The sequence below is a fragment of the Petromyzon marinus genome, chromosome 11 (assembly GCF_048934315.1).
Source record: "Petromyzon marinus isolate PM22_M1 ecotype Great Lakes invasive population chromosome 11, UKy_Petmar_22M1.pri1.0, whole genome shotgun sequence".
NCBI classification, from domain to species: domain Eukaryota; kingdom Metazoa; phylum Chordata; class Hyperoartia; order Petromyzontiformes; family Petromyzontidae; genus Petromyzon; species Petromyzon marinus.
This window is the reverse complement of record NC_133677.1, coordinates 8744193-8759804: the sequence shown is the minus strand read 5'-3', so window position 1 is coordinate 8759804 and position 15612 is coordinate 8744193. Positions and strand designations below refer to the sequence as shown.

Genomic DNA, 15612 nt, shown 5'->3' with positions numbered 1-15612 from the left:
GGAAGACTTGGGAACGGAAACTACAATGTGGAAGACATGGGAACGGAAACTACAATGTGGAAGACATGGGAACTGAAACTACAATGAAGAAGACATGGGAACTGACTGTTCGCGGAGCTGTAGGTACATAATTATTTAAGGAATACAGACTTGACCATTTTATAATGGACGTCCCCAAATAGATGATTTAATATTGATATGGGATGTCCTAATTGCCTTCTTAGTGTATGTGTATGTATCTGCTCAGGTGTGTGCCATTTAATCAGATTACGTGTAATCCTTCAAACGATGTAGCTATCAATACATTAATATAGGCATGCTATTGATTTGAGCATGTGCATAGAAGTATCCTAATTTCCTTTATTGGTGTGTATGTTCACTAACGTGTAAATAATCGGATGGCACCCTTGACAATGTATTAACCAATTAAACATGACAATCTGCGTGCATAAACTATATTATAGCAGATTTATGTTAAATTCCTGAACAAGGGGAGGAACAATGACAACCTGAAATAACCTATGCAATATTTGCGTCATCACAGCTACCTATACTTAAGCAACAAAATATATTAAACTAAAATGCGTGTTCCTGTATTGGGTAGTCGTGCATCCTAACAAATAAGGTATTACAGTTACAATTATAATTTATTGGTAACTTATCAAAATGTCTAACGACACTTTTCAAAATATTATTTAACTTGTAGGCATCATCTCTTGAAGTTTCGATTCTGATGTCTATATATGTGTAGTCCTTTATGGATCAAGTGCTGATAATAATAATACTTTCTATGTCTACATAGGGCCTCTGTTTAAGCAAAATAAATGTTACATTCGCCAAGATAGTTCAGGCAGTGATCTGCACCTGGAGCAGTCGTCTTTTTTAGCATGCATCACTGGGATGTTTTAGTCAGTTAGCGAGATGTCTCTGGCTCTTCCAAGTAACATTGACCGCAACTACAATGTAACTTGTATACACCGGGGTACTGAAGCTCAGAAATATTAACTTTGATTGATGTGAGTTATGTTTAACCTCCAACTGCTTAAAAATAAATAATATGCACCCTCGATTCCTAATGTGAGGGATAAAGCGAACCCCTGCTTCCCCAAATATAGATGTAAAACTCCGCCTATGAATATTATCAAAGATATGATACTTCGTTAGAACCAATGGCAAACCTTATCAGTGCCTAGCTTATTACAGACCAATTCAGACCTTATTGGTCACCCCCTGCCCTTTATAATATTTCAACGTTCATCCTATAAAGTCTCATCACAAGGGAGAAACACAAATAAATAGACAAAAATGTGTTCTTTTTGCTCGTATTGTAATGGCTGTGCGCCGTGTGGACCTAAAAACTAAATTTCCCTGTACAATAATACGAAGTAAATTGTATGGGTTGACAGGGTATGCAAATGGTGCTGAAATGATGGGAGAGTAGCCGGTGCTTCGCGTACGAAATAAAAATTATAATTCGTTAATTTAGTTTGCTCTCCGAGCTTACATTTACATAAAAATTTCTCACTGTAACATCACTAGCCCCTCCCACTCAATCATTGGAAGGACGTTATTAACCAGTTTAAGTCATAACTGGCTGTGATGTTTCCATCCTACCTTCCGTTGTTAGTAGTTATTTTCGGCTTTCTGGTTTTACATTAACAGGTTAAATGTCTCGCTAACACAGCCACCGTTGCTCATTTTCCTCTATGTGGGGGTGGCTCTCCGATCTTACATTGACATGCAAATTTCCCACATTAACATAACTAGCCCCGCCCACTACGCTTTTGACCCTTGGGCTCCACCCATTTCAAACCTTTAAAACAGCCTGCTTCAGCAGCTTACCTGCTATTTTCTTCTCCTGATGACGATTGCTTGTGTTGCGATCGAAACGGCGTCGTTTTTTTTTTGTTATTTTCTTTGAACCTATCTACGTGACTTTACTGAAAGACTCAAGAATATCGTTAATTTATTTGAACGCGGACACGACGTGTAATGCGAAGGAGACACGTCGTCAGCGTATCTATTTTAGTCCTTTAATATTTTACAGGGTGCTTTAAAAAAGTGTTAACACATCTGAGAATTTTCAACAATACCACAATAAATGTTACCTCGGGGCTCTGGGGTACCACCCTGGATAAGATTCCATCCAGGCACGCGTTCGCAATGATGGCGAACAAGTGGGGAGACTCTTTGATCTTTTGAAGCTATTAACATCCATTTGTTCCATTTTATTTATTTCCATTTATTTGGTATAGTCCTGTGAGCCATTTGGCTCTTGAATCGGGTGCAACCGCAACAAACAAAAACATGAACAAGAAAACATCTTAAAGTGATTATGCGACTGTGCAAACAGAAAATCCAGGAAAAAAACCAGCAAAATATTCCTGAAATAGCACCGTACACCAACGCTGTGTGCAAAAATCCCAGTGGGATGCAAGTCAAACAACAACCACAAGACAACTAAGATTAAGGCCATCAGTCTAACTCCGTACTACAATAAACAAAAACAGGCCAAACCAAAAAAAACGTTTTCTAAATCACCAAAATAAAAGCCATAAATGCAATGTAACAGTGATCATAGGGACTGTGACCGAATTTTTTAAACAATAAACTATATAAATAAATTATAACACAAAACCCGAGAGCCATATTTTTGTTGTCATGTTTCTATTAAAAAAAACGATAGTCCCGTAATAAGTGTTAACATTTTATACTTTCGGTAAAGTCACGTAGGTATAATTTATTTTATTTTACCGAAAGAACCAAAGAGTATGGATTTCGTGCAGTCACGAAAGCTTCAAATCAAGATTGTTAACATTGTGTTTTGTTTGAAACACCCTGCATATATATTCTTGGTTCTTTCGGTAAAGTCACGTAGAAGGAAAAAAACAACACAATAATACGAAAAAAAATCGTGAGAATTTTATACAATTTTGTTGTATTGTTTCCCCTTTTCTACGTGACTTTACCGAAAGAACCAACAATATTAATCCATGCAGTCACGAAAGCATTAAATTAAATCTGGAGGGAAATCCTCGAGAACCTGACAACGTTGGGGTGGGGGGGGCGGGCGGTTCGCGTCGCTCCACCACGGCTCGAGACGAAGGTCTTAGCAACCGCGGGCGGCGACCTCGGCGCGCAACACGATGCCTCTCTCGCCTGCCAACACGTCTGGCGGCGGCGGCGGCGTCGACAACAACAACAAGGTTTGTTTGCGAGCCACGGGATGTTTTTTTTCTTTCTTTTCTTTCCGTTGTGTCTACCGCCGAGCGAGAGACGAAGCCGCTCCTCCGTGCCCCCCCCGGTCTGAACGCTGCGTCGCGGCTTCGCGCGGGAGTTGAAATGGCGATTAATGTCGAAGCCTGGGCCTCGAGGCCTCGGCTTTCCTTCACATGCTTCGGTATTTTCTAAATGTAGAGTAATAGTAATTACAAATAAACTGTGTTGTTGGTGTCGTGACGCGCGTTGAGTACCGATGTTTCATTTGCCGCGCCGATTAGTGATGTATGTTAATCGATGTGTGGTGTTTGTGTTGTGTATCGCTGCTGCTGCTGCCCATTGTCTTGATGGGGAGACGCACCACAGCGGGCATTTAAGGTGTCCCAAACGGCGCCGTAGAGAACACGACTTTACTATCTAACTACCTGCGTGCACCCCTTTATAGGGGGAATTTATCTGTGATGGCTGGGTTCTTATTTCGGGTATTTCAAGTCGGAGGAAGGGGGGAAGAGAGTGCGCTTAAATTGGTTGGCGTGTTTGCGATAGTCACGATTTTGCAACGTTATCATTAAATAAATGTGCGTTGCTGCCCAGTTACGTTATACATCTTAAGTTGCGGAGTGCAAACCACTGAAATGACGACATTATTGATCAATAGTGGATAGTAAGCTATCTTGTAATTATAACAGGCACGGTGCAGATAAAGCAAGGGCTTTTGTTAAACTGTTATTGACGGTCAGTCACCCTTATTGAATACCAAAGTGGATGGATGAATACGTTTGGTAATGTTACTGATATTGGCACATTTAAATATAGTGGGGTGCGATATGGTTTTTAATAGTAAGTTATGCTTCCTCTTGCAATGTTGGCTTGACATCAGCTTTTGATGAAGTTATGGTATTTTAAGATCTACATGTTTCTGATCACGCGAGGTCTCCAATGTATGATTTAATGTGCAGGGGACAGCCGACTATAGCTATCGTGTACATTCATTATTACTTATAGCAAACTGGCTCGGTTAATCAAAGAGTTGCCTAAAAACGTTTCAATCGTGAAAACCAGTGCTAAATAAGTATTTTATTCGACAAGGAAATCATGTAAAATGCTATGTACACAAGCCTCTCCTGCCCAACACGTGAGCTTACCTGTCAGCCCCTGATCAGTGCCCCTACCTTACTACAAACCAATTCAGACCTAATTAGTCTCACCCCGTGCCCTTATAAATCTCAACGTTCATCCTACAAAGTCCCATCACAAGGGAGAAACACAAACAAATATGAAATAAGAAAAGACAATTGCCCGTATTGAAACGGCTGTAGGCAGTATGGACCTTAAAACTCTTATTTTCCTGTACAAGAATACGGATGAACAAGTATGCGTGAAATTTCGATTTAAAGCTTTCGTGACTGCAGGGATTCATATTCTTGGTTCTTTCGGTAAAGTCACGTGGAAGGGAAACAATAAAATAAAAAAATATTAAACAATAAAATTCTCACGACGTTTCGACTGCAACACACGCAATCATCATCAGGTGTGAAAACCACAGCAAAAAAAACAAGAATAAGAATGCGTGAGCTACTTCGTAGGTCATCTGCCGTGTGACGTCTCGCTATGCGGCTTGTTATTATCGCTAATTGAACAGAAACTCCTTCCAGAATCAATGCAGTTTGCAGGGACACAGCCGTCGTGATGGTCTGCAGGAGATGCCTGACTAACACATTAAATATGATTTAAAAAGCAACATCGTTTTAGGGTTTTGACTGTACAGAAGCTAAATAGCTTGATTCAAGTATCAACAATTTTTGTCTTGTTTTTACTCTTTTTATTTTCCGTTTTTTGTGTATTTTATCATTAGCTACAGTTACATACCATTTGCATATGTGTAAGGCAATTATTTCTTAAACATGCGATTGAATACACGTGTTGTGAGTACTACTGATTGATAATGCATATTTACTGTTACACGCCTAATTTGAGATTTGATGCACGAATCGTATTTTTTTCGAGTAACAAATAATTGCGGCCTTAGTATGAACGCTAAATCTGAATCTGTCGTTGGGTTAAATCTCAGCAGGCCCACTCCAAGAACCTTCGTTGGCTGCATATCACCTGGCTGAAGATATTTTTATTTATTTTAATCTTAAAACCAAATGGCACATTCTTATCCTCTTTAATATAACACACATTCACGTTGGACTATTCATATTAATGCAAATTTTAAGACATGAAGAGGATGATGATGTTACTATCAAGAAAACAGATTGATTGTGTTTTTTTTATGACCCTGGAGTCGAAGCCAGGTAAAATCTGGAGCCAGCATGGAGCTGATTGAGCACTGCCTACCATAATTTTCAAGCAAAAGATTTCAGACAAGCACGATTAGCCATGTTCAATTACTTCATTAAATTCAACATTGACTACAAGCTGTAGTTAGTGGGTAATTTTGAAAGTTGAGTTTTTTTGTAGAATCTTAAAATGAAAAACAGCAGGCCTACTAGATTTCCAGCTGACTTGCCAGGGACTGTAGATGACATCTGATATAGCCACTTCATCTCATGGATGAATGCACATTGAGGACAGTGGCTTGCAATGACAATTATTTTCAGAATCAGAAAGGGTTTTATTCGCCATGAAAGTTCACACCGACACGGAATTTACTTTGGCAGGATGGTGCATACATTCAACATATAGGAATCTAAAATCTTAAATAAGTTTTAAACAAGTCTTACTATAATAATAAGGGTTAAAAGTCTAACTAACACCAAGGGGCTGAAGTATATAAAATTGTATAAATATCGAATATAAAATAACTTTAAGATATAATTTAAATGGTCAGAAGCAATCCTCATATTTTTCAGTGGAACTAAAGCAGTCGGTGCTGTATAATGGCTAGAATGTTTATTTTGTTCCAACGAAAGCTGATGGAAATGCAGTACTGTAAGAAACCAATCGCAGAAATAAAAGTGAAGGGTATTGCTATATATCACATGTCCTCCAAGCATTGTGGTCGAAAGTGCAATAAAACCAACATTTTAAACCACAAATTAAGGAAATGTGTAAATATTTTTTTATCAAAATTGTCAGATGTTAAATGCAAATACGTACAAGTTTTCTTTTAATATATTCAAACGACACTTAAAAATTGTTTGCAGATGAAGCCGGAGCTCGAGTTGGATGGCGTCCTGTTCACCGAAACCTTCTGTAAAGTTTGCTCTGCAAAGCTGATCTCCGAGTCACAGCGCCTGGCTCATTATCAGGTGCGGTTTTCTTCTGCTTATTTCATTTGTGGTATGTGTCGACGTTAATATGCGCAAAATGGATGCTGAATATATATGCGTGTCCCTGTCCTATTTTATCCAGAGCCGTAAGCATGCCAATAAAGTGCGCATGCATTCGATGCTGAACCCAGAAGATGGAGGTTCTCTGCCAAAGATGGTCCGAACAGAGGTGGTAAGTCTTGATTAATAAAAAAAATTTGCAAGAAGTTATGTTGCTGTTTTGGCCAAACAGATGACAATACATGCACTGTCTGCTTCATCTTTTTTGCAATCTTATCTAAAAATTGTGAAATATTAAGTAAAATTACACGAATGTATTAAGGACTCAGTGATTCGTTTTTTTATTAACGTGAATTAAAAACACGTGAAATACTGTATCTAACTGCTGTATGGTTTAAATAATTAGATGAATGCTTTGTGAAATGTTTTTCTTGTCCCACAAGTCATGCATATTTTAACAAATGGAAATGTGAGGCTTTGCCACGAAATAACAACTATTATATATACAAAATAGCATTTTTGTCTAGTTATTTAATAAAGATGTCCATTCTGTAATTGGTATTTGTCACGTACACAGATGTAACGTTTTGCATTTACTGTGTCACTTGGCAGCCTGGTGGCACTGAGGATTCCACAGATGTGGAACGTATGAAGGCATGCACCCTTTGTAGCATGGTCTTCAATTCAGCTGTAGTGGCTCAAGCACATTACCAAGGCAAGACCCATGCCAAGAAGCTGAAGCTGATGTTGGGCACTGAAGATGCCACTGCTACTGTGAGCCCTGCGTCCAAAAGGGGTAAGTGCATTTGCAGTGAATAGAAGGGTTTTAACACAATGGCATGCATAAAAAAATTAGACATTTTTATGCACAACTTGTATTAACATCCTATAGCAATTTAAAGGCACATTGAATGTTTATCTCAATATTTGAAGGATAATTGCAAAAGACATTGATTGAGCAATCAAGTTTTGAAAGTTACTGTAAGATTGTGTTCACAAATAGATATACATGCATCAGCAGTAATTTACCAACAAAAGAACTTGAAAATGATGTACTAGAAAGTATTTTGAGGCTGTGTAATCATTATGCATCAGCTGTTATATAAATTATGATGTCACAGTGTATTGAACTGTGGAGTAAAATTGATACATTTGCTTGCAAAATACATTAAATGTATTGTGTATAATAATTTGTTAATATGTATATACATGATTGAATCACGAAAACCTTGCAAACACTCAAGTTTCTTCACCAGAATGCCCAAAAAGGAGTTGGAACTTAAATTGTGAAAAATCACTTAATTGGTATGTACTTGATTGTCTTAATTGCAATTTGTAAATGTACAGCAAGTTTGTCAATCTATTGCTCGATGATGGCCTTTCCATGCCACGTGATATTAGGGTTATTTGACCACCCTTCACGCTGGTCAGGGTTTGTGAAACCAAGGGACCTTAGACATTGGAACACAGTACAATACAACAATGTATTGTACTGTGTGCTTCACTGCCCTCTGCTGTCAACGTAGATTTACAACCACCCATCATACCTATTTTTATGCATGGTAGTCGCCCATTCAAATGATATCTAGGATCAAGCGAGCTTAGCTTATGAGATCAGGTGCATGTAATTTATAACATTGCTATTGCATTCTCTGAATTATAAGACACTACTTCATGGGACCTCCTTTGCTGGTACCAAAATATGATAATAGGTTTTCCCCTTTTTTCTGGCAACAAAACAGGTGTTAAGATGTTAAGACGCCAAACTGAAACCTTTTTACAAGGAATCATGTCTGCATTAACCACAATGCTTGTGGTCAGAATGCAAACAAAAAACGTACTCTGATAATATATGCATTGTCTTTGAAACTGATTGGTCCACACCAGAGACAGCTTTTTTTGAGCCGTCTCAAAACGGTGTTAGACCAGAGGACGCCAGTTTCAAAGACCATTAATATATTATCAGTGTTTTTTTGTTTGCTTTCTGACCACAAGTATTGTGGTTAATGCAGACATGATTCCTTGTAAAAGGTTTCAGTTTGGTGTTTTAACATCGTAACACCTGTTTTGCCAGAAAAAAGGGGAAAACCTATTCTCATATAAGACGCTTTTCTCTCTGTATTTTAAAGCAAAAGTTGAGGGGGTGTCTTAACCCTCCAGAGTGTCTTATAATCTGCAGAATATGGTAATACTATTTAATACAGTATATTTTGGTGGGTGAGGAGACTGGTGTTAAAAGTATACAGTAATTCACGTGTGTTGCCTGTTTATATCCGCAGTGGTGATCCCTCCAAGCGGTGCTGCAAACCCAAGCCCAGTCGAAGATGCTGCATTGGTCAATGCTTCTCCTCTGGCAGGATCTGACCCACAAAAGCTGTGCAGGCTTTGTAATGCATTTTTTAATAATCCTGGAATGGCAGCTCAACATTATGAAGGAAAGAAGCACCGAAAGAATGCTGCACGTGCTCAAACATTAGGGGAGCCTGCAAGTGGTGTTACAAATCCTACCCCTGCACGTAAGAATTTTTTGTAGTTTTTACATTAATGTAGAGCATAATGGGCAGCTAGCACTATACTGGATAAGATATTTCATGTCAACATTGCGTTGTAATATTTTTTCTTGAATGCAGTACTTTTTAAAATAAAATATTTATGTGTAGTGTTGAAATTACATGTATTTTAAGGAATGGCCATATCTTCATCTTGTGGTGATTAAGAGTATTTTTTTCTATTTTATTTTAGCCGCCAAGACCACCTATGTCTGTGATTTGTGTAATGTGAACCTAAACTCAATGGATCAATACCAGAATCATCTCAAAGGCAACAAACATCAAAACAAGTAAGTGATGGTCTTTTGCAGCACTTGATACAAATAATGTTTTTACATATGTAAGATGACTTTATTCGCATTAGTTTCATGTAATTAACAATAGTATTGAAATGCAATCGACCATAATTATTTTTTATTTTGAGGCACAGTTTATAATTTGTCCTTGATGCATTGCAACATGAAAACTCTGTCCATATATTGTTTGTGCAGAAATAAGTGATTTTGCATTATTATTTCATGTTTTAATCTATAAAAGGCAAAATAAAAAAATACTACCTTTTAGCATTATAAATATTCCTCTACACTCCAATATACTATCGTAATAGTCACATTTAAACAGGCCAAGCATGTTCCTCCTGACATATTGGAAAGGTTGATCAACTTCATATAATGTAGTTTTTTCACCGAAATACTTCAATTCTATGTGGCTTTCATTTACGAGTCTTGAGATTTTTGGACAATTTCTTATTTTGTGTATTTGACAATCTGATTATCTGGCGAAAACTCCTCTATACCTGGGGATATAGTAAAACATCTCGGCAGATATGTGAGCAACTTGCTAGTAAGCATGAAATAATTCCTCTCCCTTTGACACATCATGAAATGATTAGATTTGGGCGGATTATATTTAATCCTTTTTTGACCAATCTGTTGCCTTTGTCTCGATTATTCAATTTGCTTAAAGGTATATCGACGTGTATAATTTGTATCAATTAATAAATAGCTCATTCAGATATGCATGATTCATTACGTCTTGTGTGAGCGTGACCATCAATTATAATTGAAGAATCGTTCGTTCATTTAATGGTTATTCGCTTCCATCTGCTGGTCACAAAATAAAAAAATATAGACCGACTGTACGGGAGCCGGAAGTTAGTATTGTATTATATTGACGTGTGATTTAATTAATTATATTAATGTCCCTCCAACAATATGCATATGTTTTCTTGGCTCCCACATAAATGTATGCATATATAGCACAATTACCACTTCCTTGCTTCCTTTGCATCCTCCACCCAGTGATCATGGCTTGCAGCTCAACATAATTTTCCCATACCCTTTTATTCTGCCCTTCACGACCCCTCTGAGCTCATCTAATGACAAGTGACCAAACAAGCCTCCCACTGGACACTCTAGGGAAAAAGACGGTTTACAGTTTTAGTTATGGAGAAGCCTGTACAAAACTCCAACCGATTCAAGACTTTTGATTATTATTTTGTGGTTGTTTTGCAGGCTGAAGCAAACATCGGCAATACGACCAGTGAGCAGCGACACCACCGCTGAGGGGAAAGATGAGGAATGGAAGCCTGAGACATCAGAAGAGGCATTCGCCGAAGAACCCACTCCTGGCATGGACCCAGAGTGGCTCTGAACACCTCCAGTCGCGCCATCTCTTGCCACCCTCCCACTTTTGATGTGGTTTCTGCTACAGTACAAGTCCGTCTTTGCTTATGATATACAAATCTAAAAGCTTCATTGCTCCAATAGATTGACTAGTCTTTAGTGTATTTACCATATATTGTGTTTTAATAAAGTAAAATAAGTAATGCTTGATTTGTTTTAAACTTGCATAAAGCTTTTCAAAAGGCACCTATTATAGTACGGTGTGGAAAAAGTTAAATGTCCATAGTTACAGTATGTAAGGATAATGTGTCGTTTGGTTTAGCTTTTTTTTACATGATGAGTTTCAGACATTCAAGTGTTTTACATTAGGTAGTTAATTCAACAAACAATAAATTTGGGGTGTAAGAATCGCTGTACTGTAGTCCACTAAATATTAAAATTGGTATAAAGGGTCTAGCTTGATTCTCCAGAGCATGAGTTTCAGTACGTGGGAATGGTGATGTCAACGTGAGGGTTTTTTTGCATTACATACACCGAAGGATCGTAACCTTGTTGTGGTGGTGGGGTTTGTGTTCCAATAACCTTCAGAACTATGTTGTCTGGAGTCTTGTATTCCTAGTTGGGTCTCCCTTTGCGAACAGGTCTGGAGGGAGGTTCCAGACAAATAACGGTCCAAAACAAGCCCCTTATGAATGATTCTGAAATATAAAAATCCTGAGAACCTTGCCCAGACAAGGTATACTGGGATCCCCTCCCCCCCCCCCCCCACGGAGCCAGGCCTGGTGGTGGTGTTCGCTGGCAAGCGCCTGGTGACTGGGTGACCCACGTAACCCGGTTGGGCCCAGCCCCAAATGGCTATTTGGTGCCGTCCTGTGGGCCCACCATCCGCAGGACGAAGGGTGAGGGCGGTTGGGATGCCATAGCAGGGAGAGGGATGGTCTCGGATGAACTGGACTTTGGCAATGGATACTAGTTATTGGGACGGCCAATGTCACGCCGCTGGGGGGAATGAGCCAAAGCTGGTGGAGGTCAGTCTCACCTCCACACACAGTTTTGGCACTAGAACCAAACTTCTCGAAGGGGGTGGTTTCTCTCCTATTCCGGAGTATCCCCTGATGAGAGGCCCTGAATGGTTGTGGGGATACTCACAAGGACCCCGGCTGGGTGCTGTTCAGTTGGAGAGTGTCCCAGTGGATGAGGGTCACCTAAATGAGACTTTGCGTCTCGGAAAGGAAAACTCTGTGCTTATGCACCAAACAGCCGTTCAGAGTATTCGGCCTTCTTGGAGACGGTGGGTGTAGTGTTCGATAGTGCTGCCTACCGACTCCATATTCTTACTGGGCGACTTAAATGCTCACATGGGAAATGATGGAGATACCTGGAGAGGTGTTTGGAGGAATGGGCCCCCCTGATCTGAACCCGACTAGTGATTGGAATTCTGCACTAGTCGCGGAATGTCAATAAACACCATGTTCGAACACAAGGATGCTCATAAGTGTACTTGGTACCAGAGTACCTTGGGCCGAAGGTCAATGATTGACTTTATAGTTGTATCATCGGACCCAAAGCTGTATGTTCTGGACACTCGGGTGAAGAGTGGGGCAGGGGTGCAACTGATCACCACCTGGTGGTAAGTTGGATCCAACGCGTGGTGCACTGACCAGATGGACATGGAAGGCCCAAATGAATAGTGCGGGTTTTCTAGGAACGTCTGGCGGAAGACCCAGTGCAGAGAGACGTCAACTGCCACCGAGAATACTTTTTCTACACTCGAGGTCATGGATTTTGAGTCCGAGTGGACGATGTTCAGGACCATGATTGTCGATGCAGCTGTGAAAAGCTGTGGCCTGAAGGCAGTTGGTGCCTGTCATGGTGGCAACCCTAGGACCTGCTAGTGGACACCAGTGGTGAGGAAAGCTGTTAATTTGAAGAATGAGGCTTTGAGCTATACTCAGGAAAAAGGTCTCCTGACTCGATTGAGAGGTACCTGCTTGCCAAGAGGGAGGAAGCGGTAGCATTCGCAAAAGCCCGGATGTGGGAGGAGTTTGGAGAGGGACTACCGGGCAGCCTCAAAGATGTTCTGGCAAACCATTCGATGCCTTCGGAGGGATCGACGGGACGTGGCCAAAGCTGTTCTCAGTAAGAGTGGCATAACATTGACCTCAAGGAGATAGTCGAGAGGTGGAAAAAACACTTTAAGGGGTGCCTCAACGCTGTGGATATGCCCTTGTCTCAGGAGGCAGCCCTGCAAACAGGTGGGGGGGGGGGGGGTCAAGGGCCTTCGTAGCGGCAAAGCTGCCAAGGTGGACGAGATTCCCCCAGAGTTCGAAGTGCTGGACAGTGTAGGAGTGCCATGGTTGACACGCCTCTTCAATGTTGCATGGGAGGTGGGTACAGTACCTCTAGATTGGCAAACGGGTTGTGGTCCACATTTTTACGAAAGGGGACTAGAGGGTGTGCTCCAACTACAGAGGGCTCGGCGTCCCAGGTAAAACCTATGTCAGAGTGCTGGAGCGAAGGCTACGCTCGGTGGTCGAGCCTCAGATTCAGCAGGAACAATGCGGATTCCGTCAGGGTCGTGGAACAATGAACCAGCTCTTTGCCTCAGATGTTTGAGGGGTCATGGGAATATGCTTCTCCGGTCTACCTCTGCTTTGTAGAATTGGAGAAGGCATATGACCATGTTCCCTGCAATTTCTTGTGGGAGGTGCTGCGGGAGAATGGTGTACCGGTGCTGCTTTTGCATACTATCCGGTCCCTCTTCCCGCAGCGAGAGCTGTGTGTATGTGTATTCTTGGTGTTAAATCGAAGTAATTCATTGTGGGTGTTGGACTCTGCCAAGGGTGCATCTTGTCTCCCCTCATGTTTGTGATTTGTATGGACAGGATATCAAGGCGCAGCCGAGGTATGAGAGTATCCAGTACGGGAGCATGGAGGTGGTGTCGTTGCATTTTACAGATGACATTCTCTTTCTCTCGTCAGTCTGATCTCCAGCGTGCACTTGAACGGATTGATGCTGAGTGTGAAGCGGCTGGGATGAGGATCAGCACTTCCTAAAATTAGGTCATGGTTCACTTCTGGGAGACAGTGGATTGTGCTCTCCAGGTGAGGTGGGAATAGCTGCCCTTAGTGGAGGAGTTTTAAGTACGCCGGGGTCTCTTTCACGAGTGGTGGTATGTGGGCAGCGGGAGATCGGCCGGTGGATCGGTGCGGCGTCCGCAGTGTTGTGGGAGCTGTACTGCTCTGTGGTAGTAAAAGCAGGAGCCGAGTTCTCGAAACAGCTCTCGGTTTACCGAAAGGATGAGACCGTGATTACAAGGGGCTGAAATGAGGTTTTGCCACAAGGTTGCCGGGCTCAATCTCCCATCATCGGGTAAGGAGCTCTGTAATCCTGGAGAGCCTTGGAGTCGAGCCGCTGCAGAACTCTACTGGGCACGTCCCACTGGGCGTAGATCCTGGGGCTGGCGCAGGACACGCTGGCGGACTAGGCCTCAGCAAGGTAAGGTAATTTACCCTTTTTACCGGGTAAAAGGGTAAAGGTGTCGACATGCCAAGGGTAAGGTAAAGGGTTGGGTAAAGGTAGCGCGGAAGAATTGCCCGGTAGGGTAAAGGTAGCGCAAAGTATTAACCCGGTAAATACGGTGCCTTGTTTACTGCTAAAAGCTCCGTGGCGCAGTCCGTGGCCTCCATTTAATAAGTAAAATTTTTTGAAAAACTTTTTTTAAAACACGCTTTTATGAAATGTACGAGTAATGGCAGAACTCCACGACTCGAGGAAGTGGCCCTGAAGCTCGCCACAACGTAAGGGACCGTGGGCAATTACAGCCAACGTGAGTTGACAGTGGACAATTAGACCCAAGCCGAAACAACATACAAAATGTTTAAAATTATTTTATTTTTAATGATAGAATATAGTATTGTCATCAGTATGACATAAGTATACCAAGTTTGCAGTCGATACCACATTGGGAAGTGGGTTAAAATTGAGTCACAAGATTTGAAGATACAACGACGACAACAACGACAACAGTGAGTTTAAAGAAAGCGTGTAAAATTGGAATAATCGAAAGTATTCTATATGATAAAAGCTCTCTACCTAGCATTTACCTGTTATCAACCTTGTTCATGTGTAGTACCCCAGTAATTACCCTGTAATGGGGTGATTTGTATGGGGTAAGGGTAAAAGGTCGGGTAAAGGTAGGCTCGTTGCTTTTAACCTTTTACCTTACCTGCTGAAGGGTAAAAAGGTAGGGTAGAGTGATTGTATTGTGGTAAGGTAAAAGGTAGGGTAAAGGTAGGCTCGTTTTTACCTTACCTTGCCGAGGTCAAGGCGGGACGATGTCACTCGGCTGGCCTGGGAACACCTGGGAATTCTCCAGGGAGAGCTAGAGTCTGTGTATAGTAGTGTATAGTGTAGTGTAGTAGTGCATAGTAATGTACTTCTGGAATCTGTCACCAGGGAAAGAGAGGTCTGGACCTCCCTACTCAACATGCTGCCGCCGCCGCGACCCTCACTGGGACAAGCAGATCGAGGAACGAACGAACGAACAATTTCACAACAAAAAACCTCTTTTACAATTGGAACATTGGTCGCAAGTCTGTTTTTAACTCTATGGGGCCTGATAAAGGCCTTTATTTTTAGCTCCTCTTGTAAAGTTGAGCGTGCAGCTAATGACAAACTGAAAAAAATTATGCTTGGCTGTTTTTGTTTGCTGTGAGGATTTGGGGGAGAATAGTGAATAGCAACATTATTGAAAGTCATGCAAAGTTGTGCTTAAACTTCAAGAATAAAAATGTTGAAAAATATTTTGTGTTCGTATTTTATCTAAGTATGGAAAAAATACGTCACGTACCAGGAGGAGCTTATGCAAGTTTGGAATTGCACTTAGGAAAAGTGTCTGGATCAGTTACCATCCTGTCACCTGACTAATTTGTTACTAG

General features: G+C 41.1%; 1 protein-coding gene across 3 annotated transcripts; it reads left to right on the top strand.

The window, feature by feature from the left end:
• ZMAT4 (zinc finger matrin-type 4) lies at positions 1-11127 on the top strand. Of its 3 annotated transcripts, none has more exons than XM_032952098.2 (7): positions 1-119; positions 6372-6476; positions 6580-6669; positions 7110-7293; positions 8777-9013; positions 9240-9336; positions 10561-11127. In XM_032952098.2, exons 1-7 carry the CDS (start codon positions 66-68, stop codon positions 10697-10699), a joined length of 906 nt encoding a protein of 301 aa, XP_032807989.1. In that variant the 5' UTR covers positions 1-65; the 3' UTR covers positions 10700-11127. The 3 variants fall into 3 exon arrangements, with proteins under 3 accessions (XP_032807989.1, XP_032807990.1, XP_032807992.1); XM_032952099.2 differs by lacking the exon at positions 1-119 and adding an exon at positions 3043-3206; XM_032952101.2 differs by lacking the exon at positions 1-119 and adding an exon at positions 3316-3400.
• The last annotated feature ends 4485 nt before the right edge of the window (positions 11128-15612 follow it).

Excerpts from the sequence above, each read along its gene's own strand:
- ZMAT4 (XM_032952099.2), top strand. The coding sequence starts at position 3,147 with ATGCCTCTCTCGCCTGCCAACACGTCTGGCGGCGGCGGCGGCGTCGAC. Across the intron at positions 6,477-6,579 it reads AGCGCCTGGCTCATTATCAG|AGCCGTAAGCATGCCAATAA; the intron begins GTGCGGTTTTCT and ends TATTTTATCCAG. Across the intron at positions 9,014-9,239 it reads TACAAATCCTACCCCTGCAC|CCGCCAAGACCACCTATGTC; the intron begins GTAAGAATTTTT and ends ATTTTATTTTAG.